This window comes from Aulostomus chinensis, chromosome 6, assembly GCF_037954235.1.
Source record: "Aulostomus chinensis isolate RoL2024-O1b breed Wild chromosome 6, RoL_Achi_v1.0, whole genome shotgun sequence".
Lineage (NCBI taxonomy): Eukaryota > Metazoa > Chordata > Actinopteri > Syngnathiformes > Aulostomidae > Aulostomus > Aulostomus chinensis.
This window is the reverse complement of record NC_141325.1, coordinates 10,575,001-10,599,302: the sequence shown is the minus strand read 5'-3', so window position 1 is coordinate 10,599,302 and position 24,302 is coordinate 10,575,001. Positions and strand designations below refer to the sequence as shown.

The 24,302-nt window shown below is 41.9% G+C and overlaps 2 protein-coding genes across 2 annotated transcripts in view; both read right to left on the bottom strand.

Annotated features, from left to right (window-relative positions):
* pde4d (phosphodiesterase 4D, cAMP-specific) overlaps positions 1 to 17,132 on the bottom strand; it is a 130,662-nt gene extending 113,530 nt beyond the window's left edge. Inside the window, exon 1 of the mRNA XM_086206394.1 lies at positions 16,479 to 17,132. Coding sequence (XP_086062520.1) covers positions 16,479 to 16,777 — 299 coding nt within the window. The 5' untranslated portion in view covers positions 16,778 to 17,132. The remainder of the gene's footprint in view (positions 1 to 16,478) is intronic.
* A 5,436-nt stretch (positions 17,133 to 22,568) lies between these two features.
* The window catches only part of LOC147260035 (uncharacterized), a 45,915-nt gene continuing 44,181 nt past the window's right edge, over positions 22,569 to 24,302 (bottom strand). The window contains exons 3-4 of the mRNA XM_086206398.1: positions 23,779 to 24,017; positions 22,569 to 23,600 (exon numbers count right to left, since the gene is read on the bottom strand). Of these exons, the coding sequence (XP_086062524.1) occupies positions 23,591 to 23,600; positions 23,779 to 24,017 (249 nt within the window). The 3' untranslated portion in view covers positions 22,569 to 23,590. The remainder of the gene's footprint in view (positions 23,601 to 23,778; positions 24,018 to 24,302) is intronic.

Genomic DNA, 24,302 nt, shown 5'->3' with positions numbered 1-24,302 from the left:
ACCTCGCTCATGGTCATGACTTCTTATACAATAAAGGTAGACCAAATTCTTGTTTTTTTTATTGTGATTTATCATCAGGTTGACAAATGGCACACTGCCCACACAGACTGTGCTCTTCTAGCTATTGTATCTCAATACAATGTCTCATTGGGCTTTTCTTTTATCTTTAATAGTAAACAATCACAACATGTTCAAGTGGATTTCTTTTATTCTCAGTCAAATTGGGAGTTATTATTTGCTTTTTGGTGTTGGAAGCCTTCAAAGTCATCTTTTTTTTTTCTTTAGCTAAAACTACAGCTCCCATGGGGACATGAGGCTGCACAGCTTCCTGCAACGCTTGGTTTCATCCATATCCAGGGTCAGAATGGTTTTGATGACCCAGTTGTTGGGGCAAAAGGCCGCTACAATCGGATAGATGAGTTTATTATTCAGAAGAAACATCGTTAGCTAAAATACTGACGATGACAGTGCTGCGCTAAATCCTGCCAGCTGCGACTACAGTGAAAGAGTTAACAGTCTGACATCACATGAAGAGGAGAGATATTTAATCAGTGAATACGAAAAGGCAAAACTGCCTCAAAGCACTTTCTCACAGCAGCTGAGAGTGAACCAACATCCTACACTCCTACAATTTGACGAAAATCAGCGTCACATTTTTGTATTCCTGAAAACAGACAAAGTGACCAACAACATAAATCAAATTACCTCCTTAGCAGCCACATTCTAGAAGTGTTTACCTGGTTTAAAAAGCTCAGTCCCAGTTCACAGTCAATAGAATCACGGATGGGATGGGACTGGCTAGGACCAGAAGAAAAACAATGATTCAATGTGCTGAATAGAGCTACAGTCTTATTAAATACTGACTCAGGGGAAATATGCCAGAGAGGACATACCTCAGTCATTATGGCACAAATGCTCTGTGTCAGGATTGTTCACTGTGCAGCTCACCACAGCTCCAAAAACAGTCAGGCAGGCAGTTTTGGTTTGTTCTTCAACTGTATTAGCTATCAAATACCGCTAACGATATGAAAATTGATGTTCTTATTCCAACTGTACTTGGATCTTTTATCATAGTGATGGAAATCTAACCAATATCCTCTCTGTCTCTCCATTACTTCCACTTAAACTTCAGAAGTCCCCATTGGTATCTGGTGCACGTCGTGATGGTGGGTGTGTTATGATAAACGGGGCAACAACAGGGAAGACAAATGGGTTGTGATGCCGAGAGATTTCAGTCCCCTGGAAAGACTTTTGGTGCATCCATAGTGTGGTATCATAAGAGCTGAGGATGAAAAAAGACAGCTGCTTATGGAGTTTTCCTGAAAGAGTTTAGGAGGCACTTAGCCTTTAAGTGTAATTTAATGAATAAAGAGGGTGACATTATTTTTTTCTCACCCTTTATTATCAGAATTTAATCATATAGCAAAAATAATGCAAATATCAATAATTGTGTCATGTGCACTACAAAAAAGATGCTTCTCAAATGCCCAGTATATACAACACTTCTGCTAATTGTTCATTCTCAAACCCTGTAATCTATACCATGAATTTCTTATAGCCATGATGGGGTACGAGTGGGTACGTCACAAAAAAATCTGTAGTATCCTTTTCAAAATCCTCCCACAAAAATAAACAAGTTGAACATTTTTCCACCTGCATTCCATGAAGACTCAGGCAACATGTTGGAAACCAGTCAGAGGAGGACTAACCTGCTCCAGCATGGATAAATGTTAGCAACAAGCTCACCACCGGAGCAGCAGAAACTCTCACTGGACATAGTTCAACAACTGACCCAAATGTCACAACCATCTGCTCTGAGGGTTCCAGTACCATGAATGAAGTATGAGATGGTTTAAATAAAAATCAAGTGCCCTCCTTTAGGCCTGTACCTTTGGTAGCAGGCTTACAAACACAGCAAAATTGAACATCTTTTGCCTGTCTAGGGGGGTAGAGGAGGGCAACACAGCAGTGGGTCGGGTGTTTCGGGGGGACAGGGCTTTAAAAATTTTGGGACATTCCGTCTTATGATAGCTGTGCCTTGATTCAGCGTGTGCGAAATGACATACATGCATACAGGCAGGTGAGGTACTCCAGAGGGAAGGGAAGGAAGTAGGGCATAGTCATGCACTGCTCCAAGATTCCCTGCAGACACGTCACATTTTCTTCTTTTTTTTTTATCACTGCTGCATCTGTAAAAATAAGATCAAGCGTAACCACAACCACGTTTCCCTGGCCCTGCATTACTGCATATACTTTACTATGCAGCCAAATCAAAATGGAACAACAACAAGGCCCCTGTATTCAAACAGGTTCTTTCCTTCACGCCTCTTCTTGCACTTACAGCCAGGTGAGGCTTTTTTTTCCCCCCTGACTTGAATGTGGAAAAAAAAATCTCACACCTGCTTTGCTGTGACAATGCAACAGCCATGTGGTTCCCTCCATTTGCTTTTTTTTTTTTTCTTCCCGATTCACCAGAATATCTCACTCAATCCTGAGGAGGACCACCAAGCTTGACACAGGATTCAAATAACTAACTGCCATTCCTGAGAGACTTTTTTTGTATTCTGTCTGCTGCTGAATGCCTGGTAGGATGGAGGTGGGTGGAAGAAAATACAGTCAAATAAAATCCTGAATCAATTCTCAAATGCCAACTAGCATAACCACCCACCTCACAAGTGTACTCCTTTACATACATGTTCGTCCAGACTCATACTAACTAGACTGTATGCGGTGAAAGCTTTACAGGAACCGAATAAAAAGTGACTTTTATACTGAAACACAAATTTTAATTTCTCTGACAACTACGATTACAGTTAACAATACTTAGGTGATTCACAGTCTCCTCTTAAGACACTGTTGTTACAGTAGATCACAAAGGACTGATGAAGAGCTTTGTAACATTTTGGATGTCCATCACTTTAAGGTCAATATCGGTGAAACCACTGACGACCAGAGAGACAGGAGGCCCTCTGTTCTGCTTGTTATTCAAAGAGAGTAAGAGAAGAGTCAAGTCCAACCAATAAAAACCTCAACTGGACTCAACACTGAAGCCCTCTTCAGGAAGACACAGAACAGGCTGTTCTTCCTGAGGAGACTCAGATTCTTGACCTTTGACCACCAAAACTTAAACGTGAGCGTGTCCAAATGACCATGCGCTAATCTGGATGTATTGCCTGCAAGTGAATGCAGTTGAGGAAAGAACAAGGAGGGGACAAGGGTTTGGACCCTTTATCTTATTTTTCAGGAATAATGAAATTACAGAGGACAAGCTCTGCATGATCAAATGTTACCAATGTCTGCCTTTGAGATTTGACACCATTGCAATCAGTTGATTATAAAAATAAAAACTTTAAACTTGTGCACATTTTATTCTACACTGAAGTCCCGCACGTAAAGCTACAGACAACAGAGGGACGCTCTTATTACTTAGCATCATGAAGCTGTCAATGACCAGCAAACCTTACCCATCCATTTGCAATCCAGTCTCAAGTCACTCACGCTGAATATAATTTAAAAAGACAGTTGTCATCACGACCCATTTAGTCTCCAAGTTTTCAAGAGTATCTCAAGAATTTTTAAATGTGAGCACCTAGTTGAGACTTTGATGAAAACTCCTTTGGACAAGAACCCTCCCATCTTCCTCTTATCTCCTCAAATTATTTCCCTACTGTTCCCTTTCCTGTAGTCCGCTTACTGTCCTCAAAGCATCCTCATGAGATCTCATCACTAATGAAATCAGTGCACCTCTCTAACTAATGTAGCCATGGCGACTACTTCCCAAATGAGCACGGTGACCTTCGGTGAATGTATTCAGGGAAAATGTGAATGGATTATGATTTGACTCAAATAGGCCACATCTATGTCATACTTAGTAAAGCTAATATGACGTATGATGGGCCATCAAGCTGTTCGATGCACATAAACAGTACAGGTCAAAACATGGCTCAAGTCAGGGAGGCAATTGTTGACATTATCTCTTAGATTTTCCAATAGGTTTCTTATTACATCTCTCCTGCTCTGTGTGACCAGTCCTCTGAGTGTCTCTGAAAACATGTTGAGGGCATTAACAGTGTTTCACCACAGGAATTCAAGGCAGTCGCCAGGAGACGTGAACATTTACTGGAACAGTCTCCCTGGTTTTAACCTTTCTATTTCCAATGCAGGACAAGTTGACAAAAAAATTCTGAGTAGGTTTTAATTGTTTTGTAAATTTTCAATTTTTAAAAAAAAAAATGATAACGTAGAACAAGCATAGAACATGCAAAATGGAACAAACTGTAGCACAGCAACTGCTGTGGCACTCTCTGGATTTATGCGGCAGTTGAAGCTGCCGTTAAATTACATCAACTGGTGAGTCTGGACAAATCCTTGGCATGGCTGGGCTGCTCAAAAGTACTTGTCACAGATTATTACATCTCCCCTGAGAACAGTTCCTATGTTCTGAACACTCACAAAGGCACAAGTGGTCCCTGTGGTGAGAGGCCGCCTGTTGAAACCTCCCTGGTAGAAGTCCTTCGTGGTTAAAGCTGCTTCTTTTTGGGGCACAATCAGATGTTTACTTGACCAAGTATCCATCTTCTTGAGACAGCATGGATTAGACTGATGCAATGGCTGTCACAGCCACACCCAAACATCAAGTCATAGCTGAAACATAACTGAAGTGGGAATTCTTACAAATGGCCAACGCTGCACTGACCAGAAGAAATGTAAGAATTACAGGGAGACATATGACAGCAACAGAAACACAGACAGGCAGTCTGCCAGCTTGCCATAACTGTGCCAAAAGAAGCACTCCTTATTTTGAACAAGCAGCACTGCAAGTCTGAATATCAAAGATTGAGCAGAAAAACTGATGGAAAGGGCAATAAAAGCAACCAAGAGAATAAGACCTCTGTGATACAGACCTCTGAAAATGTTTGACAACATTGGAAAACAATTTTTGATGATGCCGCTCGCAGCAAAATCTGAATATTGCAGCTTATGGAGCTGTAAAAGGAACTATCAAGACCAAATTCTCTGTTTTTTCCCCATGGGTCTCATATAAACTCCATCTCTTGTTAAAAAGGAAATGGCCCTGGGTCGATTTTATTAGCATGAAATCAACTCATGCCTCATAGCTTTCAACTATGCTACTCCACCTGGAATCATTTAATATCAAGTACACACAATGCACTGACCATGAACCGCATCATCCAGACCAGCCAAGGACCTCTTGCTTCTCATAGCCCACTTCTTCCCCCTGACATTCAAAATATCTAAAAGGCATGAACAGTTAAAGTACCAGCTATGACCCAAAGTTAACATGATTTTAACGATTGTTTTTTTTAAATTTGTTATAGCTTGACAAAAGATATAGATATCACTGTAAACTAGAGGTCAGCCATTCATCGGTTTGGTTGCTTCTGGCTCTGTATCAATATTGTAAAGCCTTTAAAACTCCGCTACCGTTGGATCTCTGTGTACGTTGGCTTGTCGAACCTGAAAGTGACTGCGAAATTCATTTAAATGGCAATCAAAGTGATCCAAATGAGCTGTTCAGTAAGGAACCCCATCAGGGAATCACATGATTGCACCTGAACCAGGGAGAACCGCAGAAGTGTAAGTGAATATTCTCAAATCAGAATATTTGATTTGATGTGTTATAATTGTGTGATATTGGTAATTAAGTCCTGCACCCTGTTAGGTTTGAATATTAGGTTGTAGTCGACTACAATCTGAGGATTTGAGACTTCTTAGTCGGAATAAATCGCAACCTTTTTGCTGTACTTTAAGTCAATAAAAAATGATCATAATTTCTTTGAGGTGATCCTTATTAAGGTTCTCTGAGGGGGGGGGGGGGTTGGCAGCCAATTATGAGTAACTAAGTCTTAATCTTTTGAATACAATGCATTACTTTGAGTTACGTTGTGATCTCTTAATTATTGTTGAGTGTCTTTTTAGTTGATGGAACTTCCTAAATAATGGCAGTGTTACTTTTAGCTGATGAAATGTTAAAAAGCCTTGCTTGCAAACATTTTTAGTGTAAAAATCTAAATTTCATTTTGCAGACGCTTTTGTCCAAAGCGACATACAACACAAGCAAGAATTTAGACAGGAGGGAAAGCCTGAATAAGTTTGACAAAGTGCTAATGCTAATAATGTCACACTACTCGCTGAGATTAAACACACACACACGCCAAATTGTGTTAAGCAGCTTGTGAGAAAAGAGCTCTACATCTTGCTTCTTGCTTCACAGTGTCTTTAAAATTACTCCCTTAGATTTTGAATGTAATAATACAAGTAACCCATTTACATGAACGAACTAAAAAAAAAAATAAAAATACAGTATTTTGTGCAAATATGAATCACACTAGAAAAAACATGGTAACTACTCAGTACCACTGGGCTTACTGGGATTAAAGTTTAACACTGATCTAAAACTAGAGGATGGCAGTTGCTCGAGCAGTGGCCATGTAACCCACTGTGGGGTTACGTTCATGTTTCATGACCAGAGCAGTCGTGTGTGTGTGTGTGTGTGTGTGTGTGTGTGTGTGTCTGTGTGTCTGTGTGTCTGTGTTGTTTGGCAGGTCTTCAGATGAGAGCTGACTGTTCCAGCAGGAGACATGCCGGCCCTAAAAGGTAAATCATGATGATGAAGGAAACGAAAGCAGAGCAGTGGATATAAAAAAAAAAAAAGGGGGGGAGAGACAGAAAAATACAATGGGGGGGGGGGGGCAGCCGGTCTGGCTAGTTTATTATGCAATGAACAATTAATGACCATTTCAGAGGTGAATTAAGCACAAAATATTCGGAGCAAGTCTGAGAAGCAAAATTCAACAGCACAACAAATTCCATGCTCCAAATTGACACTTCACACAAATCAACACCTCTCACAAACAGATTCACTTAAACTGAACATTATCCTCATGAAGGGAGGATTTATTAAGGGCTGATGCATTATACCCCATTCATTTTAACCAAATGTCGAATGAGTTGGCACATCTACACGTCTTCTTATTTGGGAGTGTGTTTGCATCAGTGAATCAAGAGACAGAGGAAAATATATATCTCAAGAGATCGCAATGATTGAAAGGGGAAAGAAAAGAAAATTGGCAAAAGGAAAAAAGAATAATCAAAAGCTGAGGGAAATAAATGAAGAAACCAAGCAGCGTGCTTTGGGTGTTGATGCATGGCATTACTGACAGCTCCAAAACAGTTTCTCTCACTACAGTGGAGTACATGTAACCTTGTTCAAGCCCAAGGACCCTTAAAAACACTCTCTCCACTTGTTTATCAGTTTATTCTTTTTTCCAGCGCGTGATACCTGAGAGTTGCCACCCTGCTATCGGTTGCAACCCTTCCCAGATCATGCAGTATGTTTTCACATTGATGCCACAGGATGTAAGAGAATGTGTTGCTCCCCGTTGTGCCCTACTTGATCAACATGCTACTGAAAGAAAAACAGACATTAGGGTTCTGCACAAGACTGATTTTGCAATCTCGCTCCTTCCCGCCTCACTAACAAGCTTTCCCACCACCAGCACTCCCAGGGTGAAATTCCATCACGAACACTTGAAATATTGTATATTGTTGAAAACTGGTCCGCCCAGTCCTGCAGGGAAAATTGAAAAGTCCTTTTTTTTAAATTTCAAAGAGATGCAAATATGCTTGCTCACTTGGTTATTTAGCAAGAAATGTCTAATAAATATAATTAGCCCTATGATTAGCTTTAAAAGAGAAATATAAAGCAGCTGGTTCAAGTGAAGCTGGAGCTTTGATTCAGAATTTAATAAATCTTTGACAGCCCTCCTCTTCTTCATATCTCGTCATATCCCAAACATGAAAACAGATATTTATTGAATCTAACTGCACCACATTTACACACATAATACAGAAATTTAAGTGGGGCACATCAACCTAATACATACATGTTAACCCCCTATGGAGAACCGGCCCCAGGGTAATCCTGTGCACATCCCACTGTTTTGTGTCTTGGTCCACCGCATGACATCCCACAAACATTCGGCTCGATCTCATTTTAAAACACTAACACTGACATCCGTTGAGAAAATCTTATTTTTCTATTCCACCTTTGTTCAAGTCAACATTTGGTTTCAAAATGTTTGAGGGTAAGGGTAGTTTATTCTTTTGCCAAATATAGATTTAGAACTTTGTTTGTTTGAAAGGCTGATAAAGGACTTTTTTCCAACATTAAACAGGGATTTACTGAACAAACTATGTTTTTATTGCTACAACCGGCAGCAAGCCACTGTAGTCTTAAAAAACAATTTCCTTCAGAACATAAGCAACATGTCAGGGACGACTCTGGATTCTGGAAATTGTTTTGTAACCTTTGGAAGCCTAAGTTTGCTTCCATAAGGGATATATGAGTAACCCCCTTCCTAGCAAGGTAGAAAACCATTATTGACAACATTTGTCAACAATGAATATGTACTGTGTTCATGTTGCACCTGTGCTTTTCTTGTTTGTCTTAAGAGTACAGTATTCTTTATATTTTCAAAAGAAGTGTTGCCCCAATTTTCAAGTTCAGGCTGAAGCTGTTCTGGGGTATGGCCAGTAGGCCAGGCAGCCAGCTAGCACAACCCTGGAGGGGTGACCCTGGCATAGCAGAGAGGGGCAGAGTCTCCAGAGGCCAATGAGGGAGTTCTTCTGGAGGCCATTCTAGTGCCCGGCAGCAAAGGCAGAACCTCTCTGAACGTCAGTGGAGAAAGCAGAATGGCAGTCAAGGCAGAACGCTTAAGGAGGCCAGTGACCAATTGAAAACCCTCTGGACACCCACTGTGATAGTGGAACCTCCCTGGAGGCCGGCGATGAAGGAGGAGTCTCTGTCTGGGGGGCAGCCACATGGGTTGTGGCAAGACCGGAGCATGGCTGTGAGGAGCAGGGAGCTGAGCCGACTATGTGTGTTGCAGAACTAGCAGATCTAGTGATGGAGCCTTGGGAAGGCACTCACTCAAGGACAAGCCCTGGAGATCCTGGAGAGTGGAACCACAGCTGCAGATGACCACAGACTAGATCTAGTCTTGCACTAGTAGAGGGAAAAGCCCAGTTTCAAATTTTAACCCTGTCAAATACTATCTCACTGGTTATAGAGCGGCCTCAGAAACTTGTGTATCAAATATGATACACAATTTTGTACAGGGATGACCTTCTTCAAGCCTGATCCACACTAACAAGTTCGAGCAAGAGCCAGGAGTTTTGATCTCAACTGGGTCAGACATTGAGAAGTCCATATCACAGTCCAGGCTGAAAACATATACAATCCAGCATCAAGGCAACCACATCCAAAGGTAACAGCAAATGCAAAAAAAAAAACAAAAAACAAAAAAAACCAAAATGCCCGAAAAAAATAGTCCAAGGTCAGACAGGCGAGAAAGTACACTCTGGGAATACACAGGAGAAAACACAAGGACATGGCTGGATATATCCAATGATGTTCTGGCAGCTAAATGGGGGAAAAGTTGGACTATGCACAAAAACCAATCATTACCAAGGCAACCCTGAGACACACAGGGGTGGAGCAGAGATCAGAAAGAATAGCGAACCAAACCCAACAGAATTGCACAATGCAAGGAGAGAAATAAGACCAACACAAACAAACAATCAAAGACAGAGCATATGATGATACTAAATTCATCTGAATCAGGTGTGCCGGAGCAAAGAGACATAGGGGATGCAGGATTGAAAAACACCAGTATAAAACATACTAGCCGGTAATTTTTATTTTATAGTTTTCTCCACAGCTTTCAAATAAATCCTTTAAGCAATCATCAATAATTCATGTCTGGATGGTCTCTAACAAAGCTTTCAGCAGATCCTAAGGCAGCCAGTCACTCACCCAGCTAGAGCCTTTATGTTCCCGTTGAGTGTAATATGATCAGTACAGTACAGCCAGCCAAGAGCACTGGGATTCACCCAGCATCAAGCAGCCAGTCTATAGAGGATTTGGCTAGCAGCCCTTTACAAGGCTGTCCTTCAAAAATGTTTTTCATGCATTTTATAAGCATCACAGATGACCAGTTAGGAAACCTGTTCGGAGCCAGGCGAGGGCTGTGAAACACAAATGTCTTTTCTCGAGGATAGACACCGAGGGACCAGCCTTTCCTGCTTCACATTCACCGTTGGAGCTCCGTGTGTATTTGAGATGTTGCCGTCTCAGTGCATGTCCTCACTTTATGAAGCAGTAATGTTTTCCTAGAGCCAGACACACAAAGGCCTGTTGTTCCCATCGGACACTGTCTAATTTTCACAATGAACAAATATGTTCCCAAAGCAGCCCACTTGGCCTGTCCAACAGGAGTTTGTTACTATAATAAATTTTATTAAATATTAATTTTCCACCATGTCCATTCCCATTCTAATAGTGGCAGTTTAGCAGAGGTAATTCAGTGTTCAGTTCCACTCTTCTATTAAATTGTACTTTTGGCGGTGGGGGGGGGGGGGGGGGGGGGGTTGCTGGTCTGATCTGAAAAAGTTGGATTATGTCATGATCACAGAAAGCAATTCCTGCTACATTTTTAACTGTGACACAAAAATTGCTGGCAATCATTGAAACAGATTTGCGCTGTCACATTACGCTTCATAAAAGAGCAGCAGAGGCTGTTAACTGTCACTGCATTTGTACGTTCAGGTGTGCCAGCCTGCAGAACGGAGAGGGCTCTATCCACCTGCTATCAAAACAGAGCCGCATCATCACGTCAGACGCCAACATATAAAACGCTGTGTACCGAATAGCATACAAATAATTCTTAATGTATGTAAGCCTCGGACTAGACGAAGGTTTAAGATGAAGCTGTTACTGTAGCAGAAATTTCTTCATACCGCGGGATCGGATAAACATATTAATGCTATTTACAGACATGCAACAATAGAGTCATGTGTCTGCAGTAAAAGTGCGTGAGCACTTCAAATGAAGGCAAGAATGTCGCTTCCTAATTGTATTACAGACGAGGCCGAGCCAGACTGAACGAAATAATAGCTGTTAACATAGTTGCAAGTTGATGCCGAGCAGCTGCAACATGACACAAACTTATATGCTTGTCAGCACGCATGTTTCCCATACTAGGGGTGTCCGTGTTCAAGCCTAACCGTCAGTAGGCCTTAAAGAATCATAACCGGTTATATTAGTTAACTGACTAAAGGTTTGATAAAAGTTACCCCATTAGCTAAGGGGGAGTCAGTTTACCACCAGTAATCAGAATGAGCGTCAGTTGTCAGTCAGCTGAGATTTCTCTCCGACACATTGATTTATTTGTCGCACCCCAACACATTATCAACCCTGACTGACACACGTTTGTTTGCACTTTCTTTTACAATTTAAAATGAAGAGCTAATGAAGAGCTATATGTGCAGTGCGTTGGTTTGCTAAGCCCCACTCTCACTCGCCCTCTGTCACACAAACACACCGACAAGTGACCCATCTGTTAACGGCTCATCCCCCCCATGCGCTCTCTCACTATCAAGCATGATATTAGGAACACCACACATCCACCACCTCTGTTTTCTTTTTTCTTTTTTTTTTATTCTGCTGTAATTGAACAGTAGGATTCTTCCTTTTATGCATGTTCTCGGGCGCATCCTTGGCAAACCTATTGTTAGGTGAAGGGGGTTACAAGACAGGCAAAATTAGACAATAGGACAGAGCAAAGCGTGAACAGATATACTCCATACATAGCGAATAATGTCAAAGCCCTTTATCAAATACAGTCACGCTCCTTTGATAGCACTGCTGTAAATCATAGCTTTAGCACATCTCAGGCGAAATGTGTTACTTTAACACTTTACACATGCAGCATCCTCGTACGCTGCTGGTATCCATCATAAAGGGAGAGGAAAGCCTTTCTCCTCAAACCAGTCTCAAGCTACAGAAAACAAATTAGAACATTCAGCAGATGTTTTAAGAAGAAAACTCTATCTAACATTGTGATGTAATGGACAACCGAGCCATAAAGTGTATTTCACAGTATCCCACTCAGATCACAAAGACGATCATTTCTATTCTCCTCAGGAACTGAATGGAAGCGTCTGGTTTGGTAGGATACTGCATCTGGTCAGGTGAAGGGTGACAGAGTGCTCTGAATGCCAAATCTGTACTGTTGGGGTGTTTTTTTCCCCCTCCTGATTTGTCTTTAACATCTTGAATGTATCTTTTCTCTGAAGTTATCGTGCCATAGACAGATGGTTCATCGAATCAACCGCCAAGAACTTCTCGAGAGTATCTAACCTCAAACCATCTGACACAGAGGACTAAAAAAAACAAAACAAACCCAACCACTAAGGAGGGGGAAACGCTCCAACTCTACAAACTAATCAACTGATTCAGATCAGAGCAAATAAACAATAGGCATGAAAACACTCATAGATGCTAAACCAGGCGTAAACACTTACAAAACAACGCTGCATGACAGGATTGCATCAATAGAAGAAAATGCAAGACAAATAAACAGGCCATTTAATAACAAAATAGACAAATACATTCCAACCCACCCGTGAATTTTAAAAGCATGATACATACTGCTACTGTCGGGTCATGTCCACTGTGGATGGTGCTAAACTGATGAAGGCTTAGCGCTGACATGTGGTTATTGTCACTGTGCTGCACGCATCTGAAGGACTTTTCAGAGAGTGCTGTGATTTATTTTGTCTGCCTTCCGAGACCCTGTGAGGAATGTTTTGTAGAGCGTGCTCGCACCTTCTCTTTTCGTTGACAAGGATAATTATTTGAGAGACCCCTTGAGAAAATGTGCTTAATAAGGCTGTTGTCAGGCATGTTGATTCATCTTCTATTCCACAGTTGCTACATGTCACCCTTATGATGGACTGTATCTTTGCTACATGCCCACACAAAGAAATTCAATCCTTCTTTGAATAGAAATTCTATCTGTTACTGTGGTATAGGACAATAAGTTTTCTGGATTTAACTGAAGACTTGTCTTGGTTACGCTTCATCTCCACACACAAATGCTGGTGTTAGTAATTTCCTATTTCGTCTGTTTTTCGACACCTAGACGTGTGAAATATCAACTTGGAACATTTCACAGATAGTCCTAGCTCAATCAATCACTTCACCTTGTTTTTGCTAGCTCACTGCCCAAATCTGTCTTACAATCTGGAGTAAAAGTTCCCATTTTTGGACATGTGGATGTGGAAATGAGGTATTATCCTCCTCAAGTGTAATGGACTGTATAGCCTATGACGTCATCAGGTTTGCTGTGCTCGTACCTGAAGATGCATGCTGTTTGGGCTCTGACCTTTTAGCTCTCTCTCAAGTAGTGCTGGTTATACTCAATATTTGACTGGCTTAATTAACTTCTCTCCTAATATGTCTGCAGCAGCAACCTGCAAATGTGTATCCCGTTTTCAAAGCGCGGCTAAATGACAGAGCTCTTTTGGAAGAAAAAAGTCTCAATGAACAAGTCACTAAGGTCGAGACAAGGGATTGAAATTCACACGATTATCAGTCTGCCTTTCATCCTGGAGACCTGAAGAAATTCTAAAGTAGAATTTATCACGTGACGACCCAGTTTATTATCAGAGCTATATGACATTTGATGCTGAACTTCCTGCTAATGGAATCTTTAGTATGTCTGCAATGTGTTCATTAGCGCATCCCGGACATCATTCCCATGCCCAGCAGTATTGCAAAGGAGTAGATGTGTGCTGTGCCAGTATTGTAGCAGTCTATGCAGTATGAGTGTGGTTATGGTCATGTCTGGGGTTATATATAGCCACGCAGCCAATAGCTGCCTCGCTCACTAGCACCCTTGGGATCTAATGACAAAGCCAGGGGGTTATGCATCGTACTGGCTAAAAACCTCTCTCTCTGTGTCACAGTCACAGTTGGAATGACAGGGGAAAAAAAACAAAACAAAACGTTTGTTAAATACAATATGGAGATGGAGGGCAGGGGTATGGTTTCCAATCTGCTGCAGCTGAGAGGACAAAATGTCCAGATGGAGCACTTTCCATCTCTTCCCCCGCTTAGATGTTTCATCCTTTTTTTTGTTTTGGCATTTCCGTTTACATCCTCTGAATCACCCATCTTGATTGAAATTGGACAGAGAAGAGAAATCCTTCTTTTTTTCACTTCTCTATTTAAAAAAAGCCTCCCCGGAAGTCTCCCCATGGCACAGATAGGCGAAAAAGCAGCAGGAGAGAAATTTGAGAAATGCCATCCCCTTTTGTCAAACGCTGCCGCTGGTTCTCGCTGAGTTCTCACAGTCACAGAAGCCTCGAGCAGCATCCATCCGCAGCCTAGATGGTGACACATTTGGGTGATATGTATGACCTGGGGGGGTGGGGGTGGGGGGGGGCTGCTGGACTTCGTGCCAAACCAGCCAAAAGGGCACCACACACACTGCAACATCCGCAGTCTTCGAGGCAGATGTCTCTCCACATATATTCAAGATTGAAATCAAGTGCATGTGCTGAATGCATCTTTTCTACAGGGACAGCAACTCAGAAGTTGTTTCTGTCACTTAGAATCAGGAAATATGTCATGTTTATCTGACTTGCTCGGTTATTGGACTTCCCCAAACACAATAAACAACATGCAATCTTTAGTGTCTGAGTAGCACCTACAGCACGTGTGCAATATAAATCATTCAAACCCAGAGGAAGTAAACCAAGGATTTACGTACTTGCTGTTTTCCACAACTGTCCTCATTTATTTTTAATCTCAGTTTACACACACTGGAGTCACTCTCGTACAGAATTGTGTCCTTTATTACTACGAGCATTCTAATCGCAGCTGTTCTCTCACAAAACAGCTGCTTCTGATCGTCACCTGCTTCTGATCGTCACCTGCTTCTGATCGTCACCTGCACAGCTACATTTACGCCATGAGTCGTGATGTGTTTTCTACATCACAACTCCTGCCTCTACAAGGTGCAGGGGTGGAGGTGCTACTGTGAAAGGAAAATGATGTAAGACTGGGGAAGAGAAAAACAACCTAAAAGGACAACACGGGTCCAAAGAAATTTGATTTAGCTTTGTTTCTCATCATGTGTGGAGGGACAGCTTCTGTAATTAGCCTCGGAGCTGAACCCTGATTTAATTGGGGGAATATACATGTTCTGAATCGTCCATCATGGATCTTTGATTCAATCAACTAAATGAATGTGGACTGTTACATTTCTTGGGATTAAGGATCATTTGCTGCAACATTTCAACATCACATGGGTCTTTTAGTGCCGCACACCACTTTGCAATGTCATTTCCATCTGTGCTCCCTCACCCTCACCCTCTCTCTCTCTCTCTCTCTCTCTCTGGCTTCTCCATGTGACTGTTCTGCAACTAAGACAGGGACCATTCTGTCTGTCTCTCACACACACACGCGCACGCACGCCCCTACAGTAGACTGGACTTGCAAGCGACTATCACTCATAACTGAACCAGAATTTTTTTTCTTTTTTAAAGGAAGTGGGATAGGAAATGGCGAGTGGTTTGACAGACACTGTAACAGTCACTTATGCCAGAGAGCTGAGGTGACCTTCTCAGATTTCATTTCAGATGGTCTTTTCTCTCTCTTTCTCTCTCTCCTTCCCAGAATAAGTGAGTAATTAGAGCAGTTCCCGCACACTCCGGCGACTCAGTGCAGTAAAGCCTTTAGCTTAGGTAGACTTCACTAAATAGTTACAACTGTAAACGTCACTTTTTTTTAATACAGCTCCATTCTGTGCAAGCCACATCTGGAGACACAGCACATGTACAGAGCAAGTGCCAAGATGATCCATGTTGTCATGTGCAGTGAGTCAGATGATACTATGTGTCACTTGAGAGAACCTGGTCACCATGTATTAGTCTTACTGTATAGCTTTGCCTCGCACTGAGCGGTGTGTAATTTCCCCTGCAAACATGAACAGTGAAGATCTAAAATCTATTACTCCTTGAAGATCAGGACACAACAACTCAAGGAGGCTGCCTGTGTGTGTGTGTTCAAGGCATTTCCTCTGACCTGCCTTTGGTCAACGCCTACCTGGTATTTACAGTCTCTTTTGTTGCTCTGCATGTTCAGATTTCGCCATACAGAGAGATATAATAGCTGAATACACATCTATACCACTCTTGACTTTGCTATTATTTATTGAGAATGTGTACCTTTCCAAGCTGACACATCTTCCTGACCTCAGTAAATCCGCCTGTTCTGATAAATATCTATTAAAATTATCCCGCTTAACAGATCAAAGTTAGAAGACCTTACATGTTTTCATGGGTAAAAGCGGGCAAACGGCATGTTCTTGTAATCATTGCCTTGTAGCTACATGGCGTGTGTTTAGTTGCACATCATATTCCTGTGTCGTTGTGTATGTGAACTAAAGTGATGTAAAACACAACTCTAAAATAAGATCCACCGAAACGTCTTCAAAGTTGAGAATAAAGATCCAGCGCGTCAGTCGGGGACACAACGCCCATCTTCATGGAGGCGAATTAAAAAAAAAAAGACTGATGGTGAAACACAGTTAGCCCTTTGCCCTTACCGTCGAAGACCTTGAAACGACGACGGCCACGACATCCTGGATTTTTTCAGTCCGGGTCGGTGCCCCGTGTCCACTGCGTAAGTCCGGTCCATGTTCCTCGGGTTGAGGTATCTCTCGGTGTCCGAAAAGCCTCTTTGTCTCACTCGGTCGTTCTTGCGCACTACCAGCGCGTGGTGGAGCGGAGAGAGCGCTGCCTGGTTCTGCTGCCTCCACAGATGTTTGGGCGCCTTCGCACTCACGCCGGTTCCGCCGCCGGCAACCAAAGACGCCGTTCCTACTTTCCCGCTGGCAGGGTCCATCCTCCTCGCCACGTTTGTTTCAAAAAGAATATTTTAAAGATATAAACACTTTTTCGGGGGGATGGCGCGAGACAGCTGCGAGTATTTGAGAAACCAAAATGTGTAAAAAAAAAAAAAAAATTAAAAAAGAGCTCTATGAGACAACTTTTTCTGGGTGATTCATGTCCAATCTTGTAACGAAGTGGACTCCATCAACTTTATTCTTACTGCCCTGCAGACACTGGACAAAGCTGAGAAAAGATCCATTTACGCATCACGGAAATAGATCCATTTTGATCCAAATAGTCGATCATAACTGCGTTGTAGTGTTTCTGCAAGGTTAACTCTCTCAATTGACTCCAAGTGCTACCCAGCTTTCTCCTACCACGCCCATATCAGCAAGGTGCCCCTTGGGTTGTTGCGGTACTGAGAGATGTCCAGTGCAGGACAGTCCATCTTCAGAACAGCGTGCAAACTTGACAAAACGCAAGTTAACCAGACGCTCAGTATGAAATCGTGGCTCGCGTACAAGACAGGCTTGTTCTTCTCTCCTCAAGTCCCGGGCAGGAACAGCCGGCCACAGAATATAGGGAGCAGGCTAATACATTAAACATGAGAAACCCACCCGGAGCACCTCCCCTGAAAAGCAGGGGGAGTGGGCAGAGAGCCAGGTGGCCAAATTCTGACAACACTTCACCAGTTTCATGATCCAAACCTTCAAATTAGACAAACACAAGACATTTTGTAACGTGTTACTGAAGTTCATAAAGGACAGGGGGCAGAATTAGATAACAGGTGCAAAGCTCACCTTCAGAGTGATTACTTAAACTGAGGGATATTACAGTGTGTGTGTGTGTGTGTGTGTGTGTAAATATCCGGCCATCTCTGCTCTACTGGTGTGTTTGCCATAATTTCCAGAGACTTTGAGGAAAGATTGCTTCCTTTCTCTTCTCTTCCTACACTTCCTTTGCTAATTAAAGCCCTTCAGCGGTTCAAGCGCATTAATCTGGAAACTAACAGTGTGAGGAATGCAATCTCTGCAGTTTTAACAGCTGAAAATGTAACACCCCCTCCCTCCACACACACAGACACACAAAACATAAAAAAAACCAAGGCGATTAAAAACAGAAGGTGAAGGTATTAGTACAATGACTGGGCAGCAAACACAGACATGCACTTGCCTTTGCATACTGGAGTTTTCTCTGCAGGAGTGTTCTGAAAAAAACAATACTTCACACCCTGAGACCTGACATGAACCTCCTTTGCATTTTCATTTCATTCAGTATGCATTCTCTGAGATCATATGGGAGACCGTGTCCCCGCATGGAGTGGGACTCACCTTCACCAAACTATAGCGGGATGATTGGCTTTATGTTAGCACACCCTACACAAATATTGCCTTCGCTAACAACTCAGTAAACATTGAATAGCTGATGACTTCTGAGAGTGCCTCAAGGCTTCAAGGCATTATTATCCTCTCCATAGCATCCAAAAATCCACCCACCCATCCATTTTCTACCATTTATCCTGTTAAGGGTCACGGGGGGGGCTGGAGCCTCACCAAGCAGCCTTCGGGTGAGAGGCGGGGTTCACCCTGGACAGGTCACCAGTCCATCACACGGCCAACACATAGAGACAGACAACCATTCACACTCACAGTCATACCTACAGTCAATTTAGAGTATCAATCAGCCTCGTCCTCTCTTGATGTCTTTGGACTGTGGGAGGAAGCTGGAGTACCAGAGAGAACCCACGCAGGAACAGGGAGAACATAGAGACTCCACACAGAAAGATCCCGTGCCCGAACCGGGACTCAAACCCGGAATCTTCTTGCTGTGAGGCGACATTGCTAACCACCGACCAGCATGCCAGCCCATCCAAAAATACTCTCAATAATGTATGTTCAGTTACAAATATATGGGATTTTAAAGTCCAGCTGAAACAACAACCACTGGCTAGCTTCTGTATCGTGACTTCTTTCTGAAACCAGATAGAAAAGCAGGCCAAAGATTTTGATTGGAATAAGTGGGCATTTCCAGAATGATGTCCATTCACAAACTCTTTGTGTACAGCACAGTACACATCTCCTGTATCCAGCTGTTTGCTCAGTCATCCACAAACACTTTCAACTTTTAACAGCTTAGGTGTTGTTAGTGGTCGGTCCAAAGGATCACCTTCAGCTTCAAGCTAAATACGCACGGCTGGCTTTTTCCGCATTGTAAAATCACAAAAAAGTAATACAAGAGGGAAATGGCATCTTTCTGAGCTTAAGACACCTATTTGTCAGTACTTGAAAGAAAAAAAAAAAACTTTTGCAAGAAAAAATATTATTTCAAATAAAATGTGTTGGGGATCATGCATAATAAGGTTCGATCAAAGTCCTACACTGGCCTTGTGTGACCTTACACATGGAGGAAGGACTCCAATCAGGTCCACACACTGAGATGTACAGATTTTTGTTTACACACACTAAAAAAAGGTCAACACTGAACCCCGAATTTCATTGTTGTGTATCAATGGTAAAAAAAAAAAAAAAAAATCTGTGCCCACAGTGTCTGTGTGTGCAGTCGTACAAAGAGGTTATGTGAATGCATATGACTCACCTTCACAACAGAGCTGAAAGCCTGTTTTCACCCTCTGCCGTGATTGATATAGGACAGTTTCTGTCAATTTATAACACATTCTATCTTTTCTGTGTCATATAAACATCTAGGAGTTATTCAACTCCGTGTTGGAGTGCTGGTAATGAGTTTTAATCTTCTGAGACTGAAACAATTATAAAGTTACACTCACTCACTCCAATAAAAACATTCATGTACATTACAATCAGATTTTGCTGGTTAAAAACTTTTTTAACCTATCATTTATTTTGTATTATGGGGGAGCTATGAACAATCTCACGTCTATACATTTGTACGGATAAAATCTGTTCTTTATGCATCTGGGATTAATTTGATCTGATCTCTTTGTATTTGCTGCAGTCCCTGAAGAGAGGCAAGAACAACAGCACCTGTACGACTTAAATGAACACAACCATTGCTTTAGCATTCACGGCAACTGATGGAAAAACAGCGCAAGACTTTCATCTTGGCTTGTGCATTAATACTGCAGGCAGTTTCATTAAACTGCATACAAAGTTAAATTCCCCCAAAAGCTGCAGTTGAGAGTATTTCGTTCAGCATATCTTTCATCCTTAATGCTTCATAACTGTATATTTCTTCCTCACTGCCACATTGAATTATAGATGAATCAAGCTTGAAGCAAAGTTAAGATGCATGGCCTTTGTAAAAATTCTTGGCATTACCCATTTTCCTTCCCACCGTCCATTGTTTTCCAGTCGTTCATTCTACGTCTGTTTTGCTTGATGTCAAGTTCATGTGACCAGTCTTCAAACTGTTTATATAGACTTTTTTGGAGTCAGAAATGGCTGACACACAATGTAACTATAACCATTTAATGATTTTTTTCCCTCCAAAAAAACAGTGGTGCAGAATATTTTTATTTCACAAAAACATGTTGGTTTTTTTGCTGTTGGCAACAGAATTGAAAAGGAAGACGACAAAGAACTATTGAAGTTGTGCTCTGAAATAAAGGTGGGGGGGGGGAGCAATGACATCATGGATGAAGAAAATAGACGTGTCTGATACAGAGGAGATGGAGGACAAAAGCACAGCAGGCCTGTCACGCTTTCGTCTTCCGTCACCAAATCCCTGGCCAGGCTGTGTAAAATGACTTTCATTAGTGTCTAGTTATACACACACTTATCAACAGTTTCTGCTTTTAAAAGTTCATTGAAAGTTTGACATTCACTCAGATAGGATGGGCTCTCCAATGTCTGACACCTTCTGGCATTATCACATTGACTGCAAGTGAACGAATCCCTATTGAATTGAGGGGTTCTTCATCATGTGACTTTTTTGTAGTGACTTTTTGAGGTGACACAGTCCACAATACTACTGTTGTGACTGTGGACATAAATGTCACAAACAGAGCCCTGAAAACAAGTATCATGTAAAAGCAGGAGTTCTGTATCTGCCTAAACCAGCAAGAAGCAGTTTTGGCCACGCAAATGTGTGTGTGTGTGTGTGTGTGGGGGTTACTGCTTTACTGAAATATTTTTAAAATTCTGTTTAAAATTATACTAAATACCATTTGTGCTTTCTTTTTATGGTCAAAATGTTCTTTAAATATGCAGGATCCCTGATTTTCTGTTTGTTTTTTTTCGTGATTTCATTGGGTGGCAGACTGTGACTTTGCACAGAATGTCAATTAGGGGCAAGTGATTTCAGAAATTACACAGCTGTACGGACACTGGTACCTGGACAAAATTTTAACAACACTATTTTTGCTTTTGGCCTGCAGCCCACATCCAAGTTTCTGTTTTGGGCCTCCAAGGGAATGAGTGTGAGCCCTCTGGCAGAAACTATTTGGAGCCACTGTGTGTTAGTGTTGCCGTGAAAATCACTCTTCCCGCTCAATAATGTAACCCACAAGTGACACCAGCATGTCTGGTTTCCCTATAAAGAAGTCAACAAGTCGATAATACGATTTACTCTGGATTCTCTCCACGATGCTTTATAACATATTGTCTAATTAAAGCCCCTTTAGCAAGCTCCGGCCTTATTAATAAGGTGTACCTCACTGCTCATTTCCTTGCTGTTATTGACTCTGCGAGACACCGCGGGTCCTGTTGGCCTTGGAAAGGACAAGGACGACATGGGAACGAGATGAGAGGAAAACAAGCGGCTGCTTTTTTCTCATGTGGCACAGGACACATCAGGGAGCAGAGTGTAAGCAGGTAGCATTTGGCTGATAAGCCACATACAGTAGAGTGTCTGCTGAAGCATGTCATCGTGATGAAAGGCAAGTCAGAGGAGACCTACTTTATCTTTGATTGAGGGGTAAACTTGTCCATTGTCCTTGCTAACATGGGGCAATGGAGAATGCCACTAACAGGTAACATACAAGCATTGAACTGATCATCTATGTCAAAATGTCTGGATTTAGTAGGGACCCAGCGCCAAGCAGAAGTATGCTTCCTGATCGGACACCATTGCTTTGATGGAGAATGCTGTTTCTGTCTGTCTCCTTAGAGATTCAGGCTGGTAGGAGATTCTGCCAAACCTCATTACCACTCTTCTACATTCAGCTGGATGTTCTGGATGGTGCGATTCTTTTGGTAATGTTTTTTTTGAAGTGTGCAAAAGAGAGAGGGAGGGGGAGAGAGAGGGAGAAGGAGACTACATCTACACAACGATGGCTTCATTTTAAAATCCCAATTAATGGCATTGTGCCTTTCATTCACACAACTCTGACAAAAAACACAGACCTTTGACCCCTGTGTCAGTTAGAAATCGCCAGTGTCTCTTTGTAGTGTGGAGGGTGAAGCCACCAGTATCTGAACATGTCACGGATATTAGTAGAGACGTATCCTTTCCTGATTTACTACTTGCCAGTCATGCGTCTATGAAAAAACTATGACTGGCAGCTCTGCCAATTAGCAGTTAATTCAACGTCCGACAAACACTACAATACAAGGACAAACATGAGTGTGCTTGTTCATGTAATGTGACTTAATCACATTCTTATGCATGAGTTATGAGAGTTAAGGGAGTCGTTTTTCAAAAGAACAAAACATACACAGCATTAAGCAGATCCTTCTTTAACAATGAAGACAGAAATGTTGGGCTGGAGCGCATCACATGATAGATACCATAGTTGTACTTCCATGGTTTGGTCACTAGTGTGAAATAAGCTTCAAGGACTCCCGTATCTAAGTAAGCTTCTCCATCCATGAATCACACCTACGTTACACAAACAAATTTCCTTCGGACTTAAACTGGCACAGGCATGTCATGAGTTTTGGGGTGTTCTGCTATGGAGGAAGAATAATTCTGAAATGATGCTTCGATAACAAGTGGGTAGCCCAAAAAAGCAGGTATAATCTGTTAGATAATTCTACATAAAAGTAAAGAGGGAAAAAAAGGAATTGCGTACGTCTATGATAGCACTTTAATGCTTGACATTCTGTATGTCACGTTAAATAAAACATCACAAAAACCTTAGACAAATGCACACTTCCAACAACACACATCAGACGAGTGTGTTGTGTAATACTGTAGACTGATCACACTGCTGTGCATGGACTATAGAGATGTCTCGTCAAAAAGCCAAATGCGACACATATGAGACTGCCTCTATCTTGCGTGTCAGGTTTCCCGATGTAAACCATCGTCTGTTTCAAGCTATGACAAACATAAATCTATGAGGCCAAGTTGTTGCATGAGTCACAGATTGCCGTCAGTCAGAGATGATTAAATACTACTAATTTGCAGGTTATTTAGTCCGCTACACATCAAGCACACATAACCAAATCAGACGGTATGAAACTGTGATATATTACGAAACTCAATTTGCAGAGACTTCAGAGTTGCTTGGGAACAGTAATCCATCACAATGAACAGTCAGTCACTGGGAATTTTCATTTTACATTTGAGTTTTCCGTTATCAGCTGCAACCTGGGGCTGGTTTAGAAGCATTGTTTTCCTTGTGTTCAGGGAGGTTTTAAATGAAAGCAGACTGTTGAATAACAGCCTATTTTACATCGTATGATTTTCACTTGGCTGATGATTGTCCGAACAACTTTTTTCTCCCCCACATTTTAAAATATTATGTTAAGATAAACATGTTAGCCATCCGAGAAATAGCTGTTCTTTTAACTCAGAGGCTGATAATCGATCCTTTTAAGAGCGGCTGGGTTGACATATTGTCTTCTTGGTTCTTCTGTAGACAGACCATAACTCTCCGCAGAAATTGCCTTTTAGCAGCTGACTATCAGAACAACCTTGAACAAAAAATAATGACATTTTTCAGTTGCTGGTGGATTCGATTTCATATTCTAAGCCTCTGCAAGGTGATGCATATACTATAAAAAGCACAAAGTCAAACATAAGTCCAGAAATGTATGGTATGCTGAACACAAATTGTAGATCATTAAACGATCACAATCCACATGGTCCTACCTGCTAGTGTCAGCAGAGGTGATGGCAATGAGTGGAGGGGTACGTAGTGGTAGGGACGTGGGTCGTGGCGGAACCGTGACTGTGTCCGAGTCTGGCTTGCGATCGCAGTAGTACTGCTCAGCCTGTCTAAAGGCAAGAGGGGGCAACTGCACCGTCCGACAAGACAACCTCCGTACCAGGAAAGGTTCCATGCAGGTGACCGGTCCCTGATCGAGGGAATCTGATGATTCATCAGACACCTGAAGAAAAGATTGACAAAAATTTAATTAAATGAAGGAAAGTTTGCAGAGATTTCTCACAAAAGACAGAAAGTCTCTTTGTGGGGATAAACCGGAGGTTGCAGCATGAATTGAAAACAGCAACGACAAAAAACAAACACCAAAGGCTCTGCTGTAGACTTAGAAGTGTAATTAAGTGATGTGTGTTCTTTTTTTCAAGGTCTGACAGGTACAGTACAGTAACGAAAACTTCTGAGGTCAGTTTAGAACATTTTCAGTCCAAAGTCAAAGACTCCTCTAAATTTG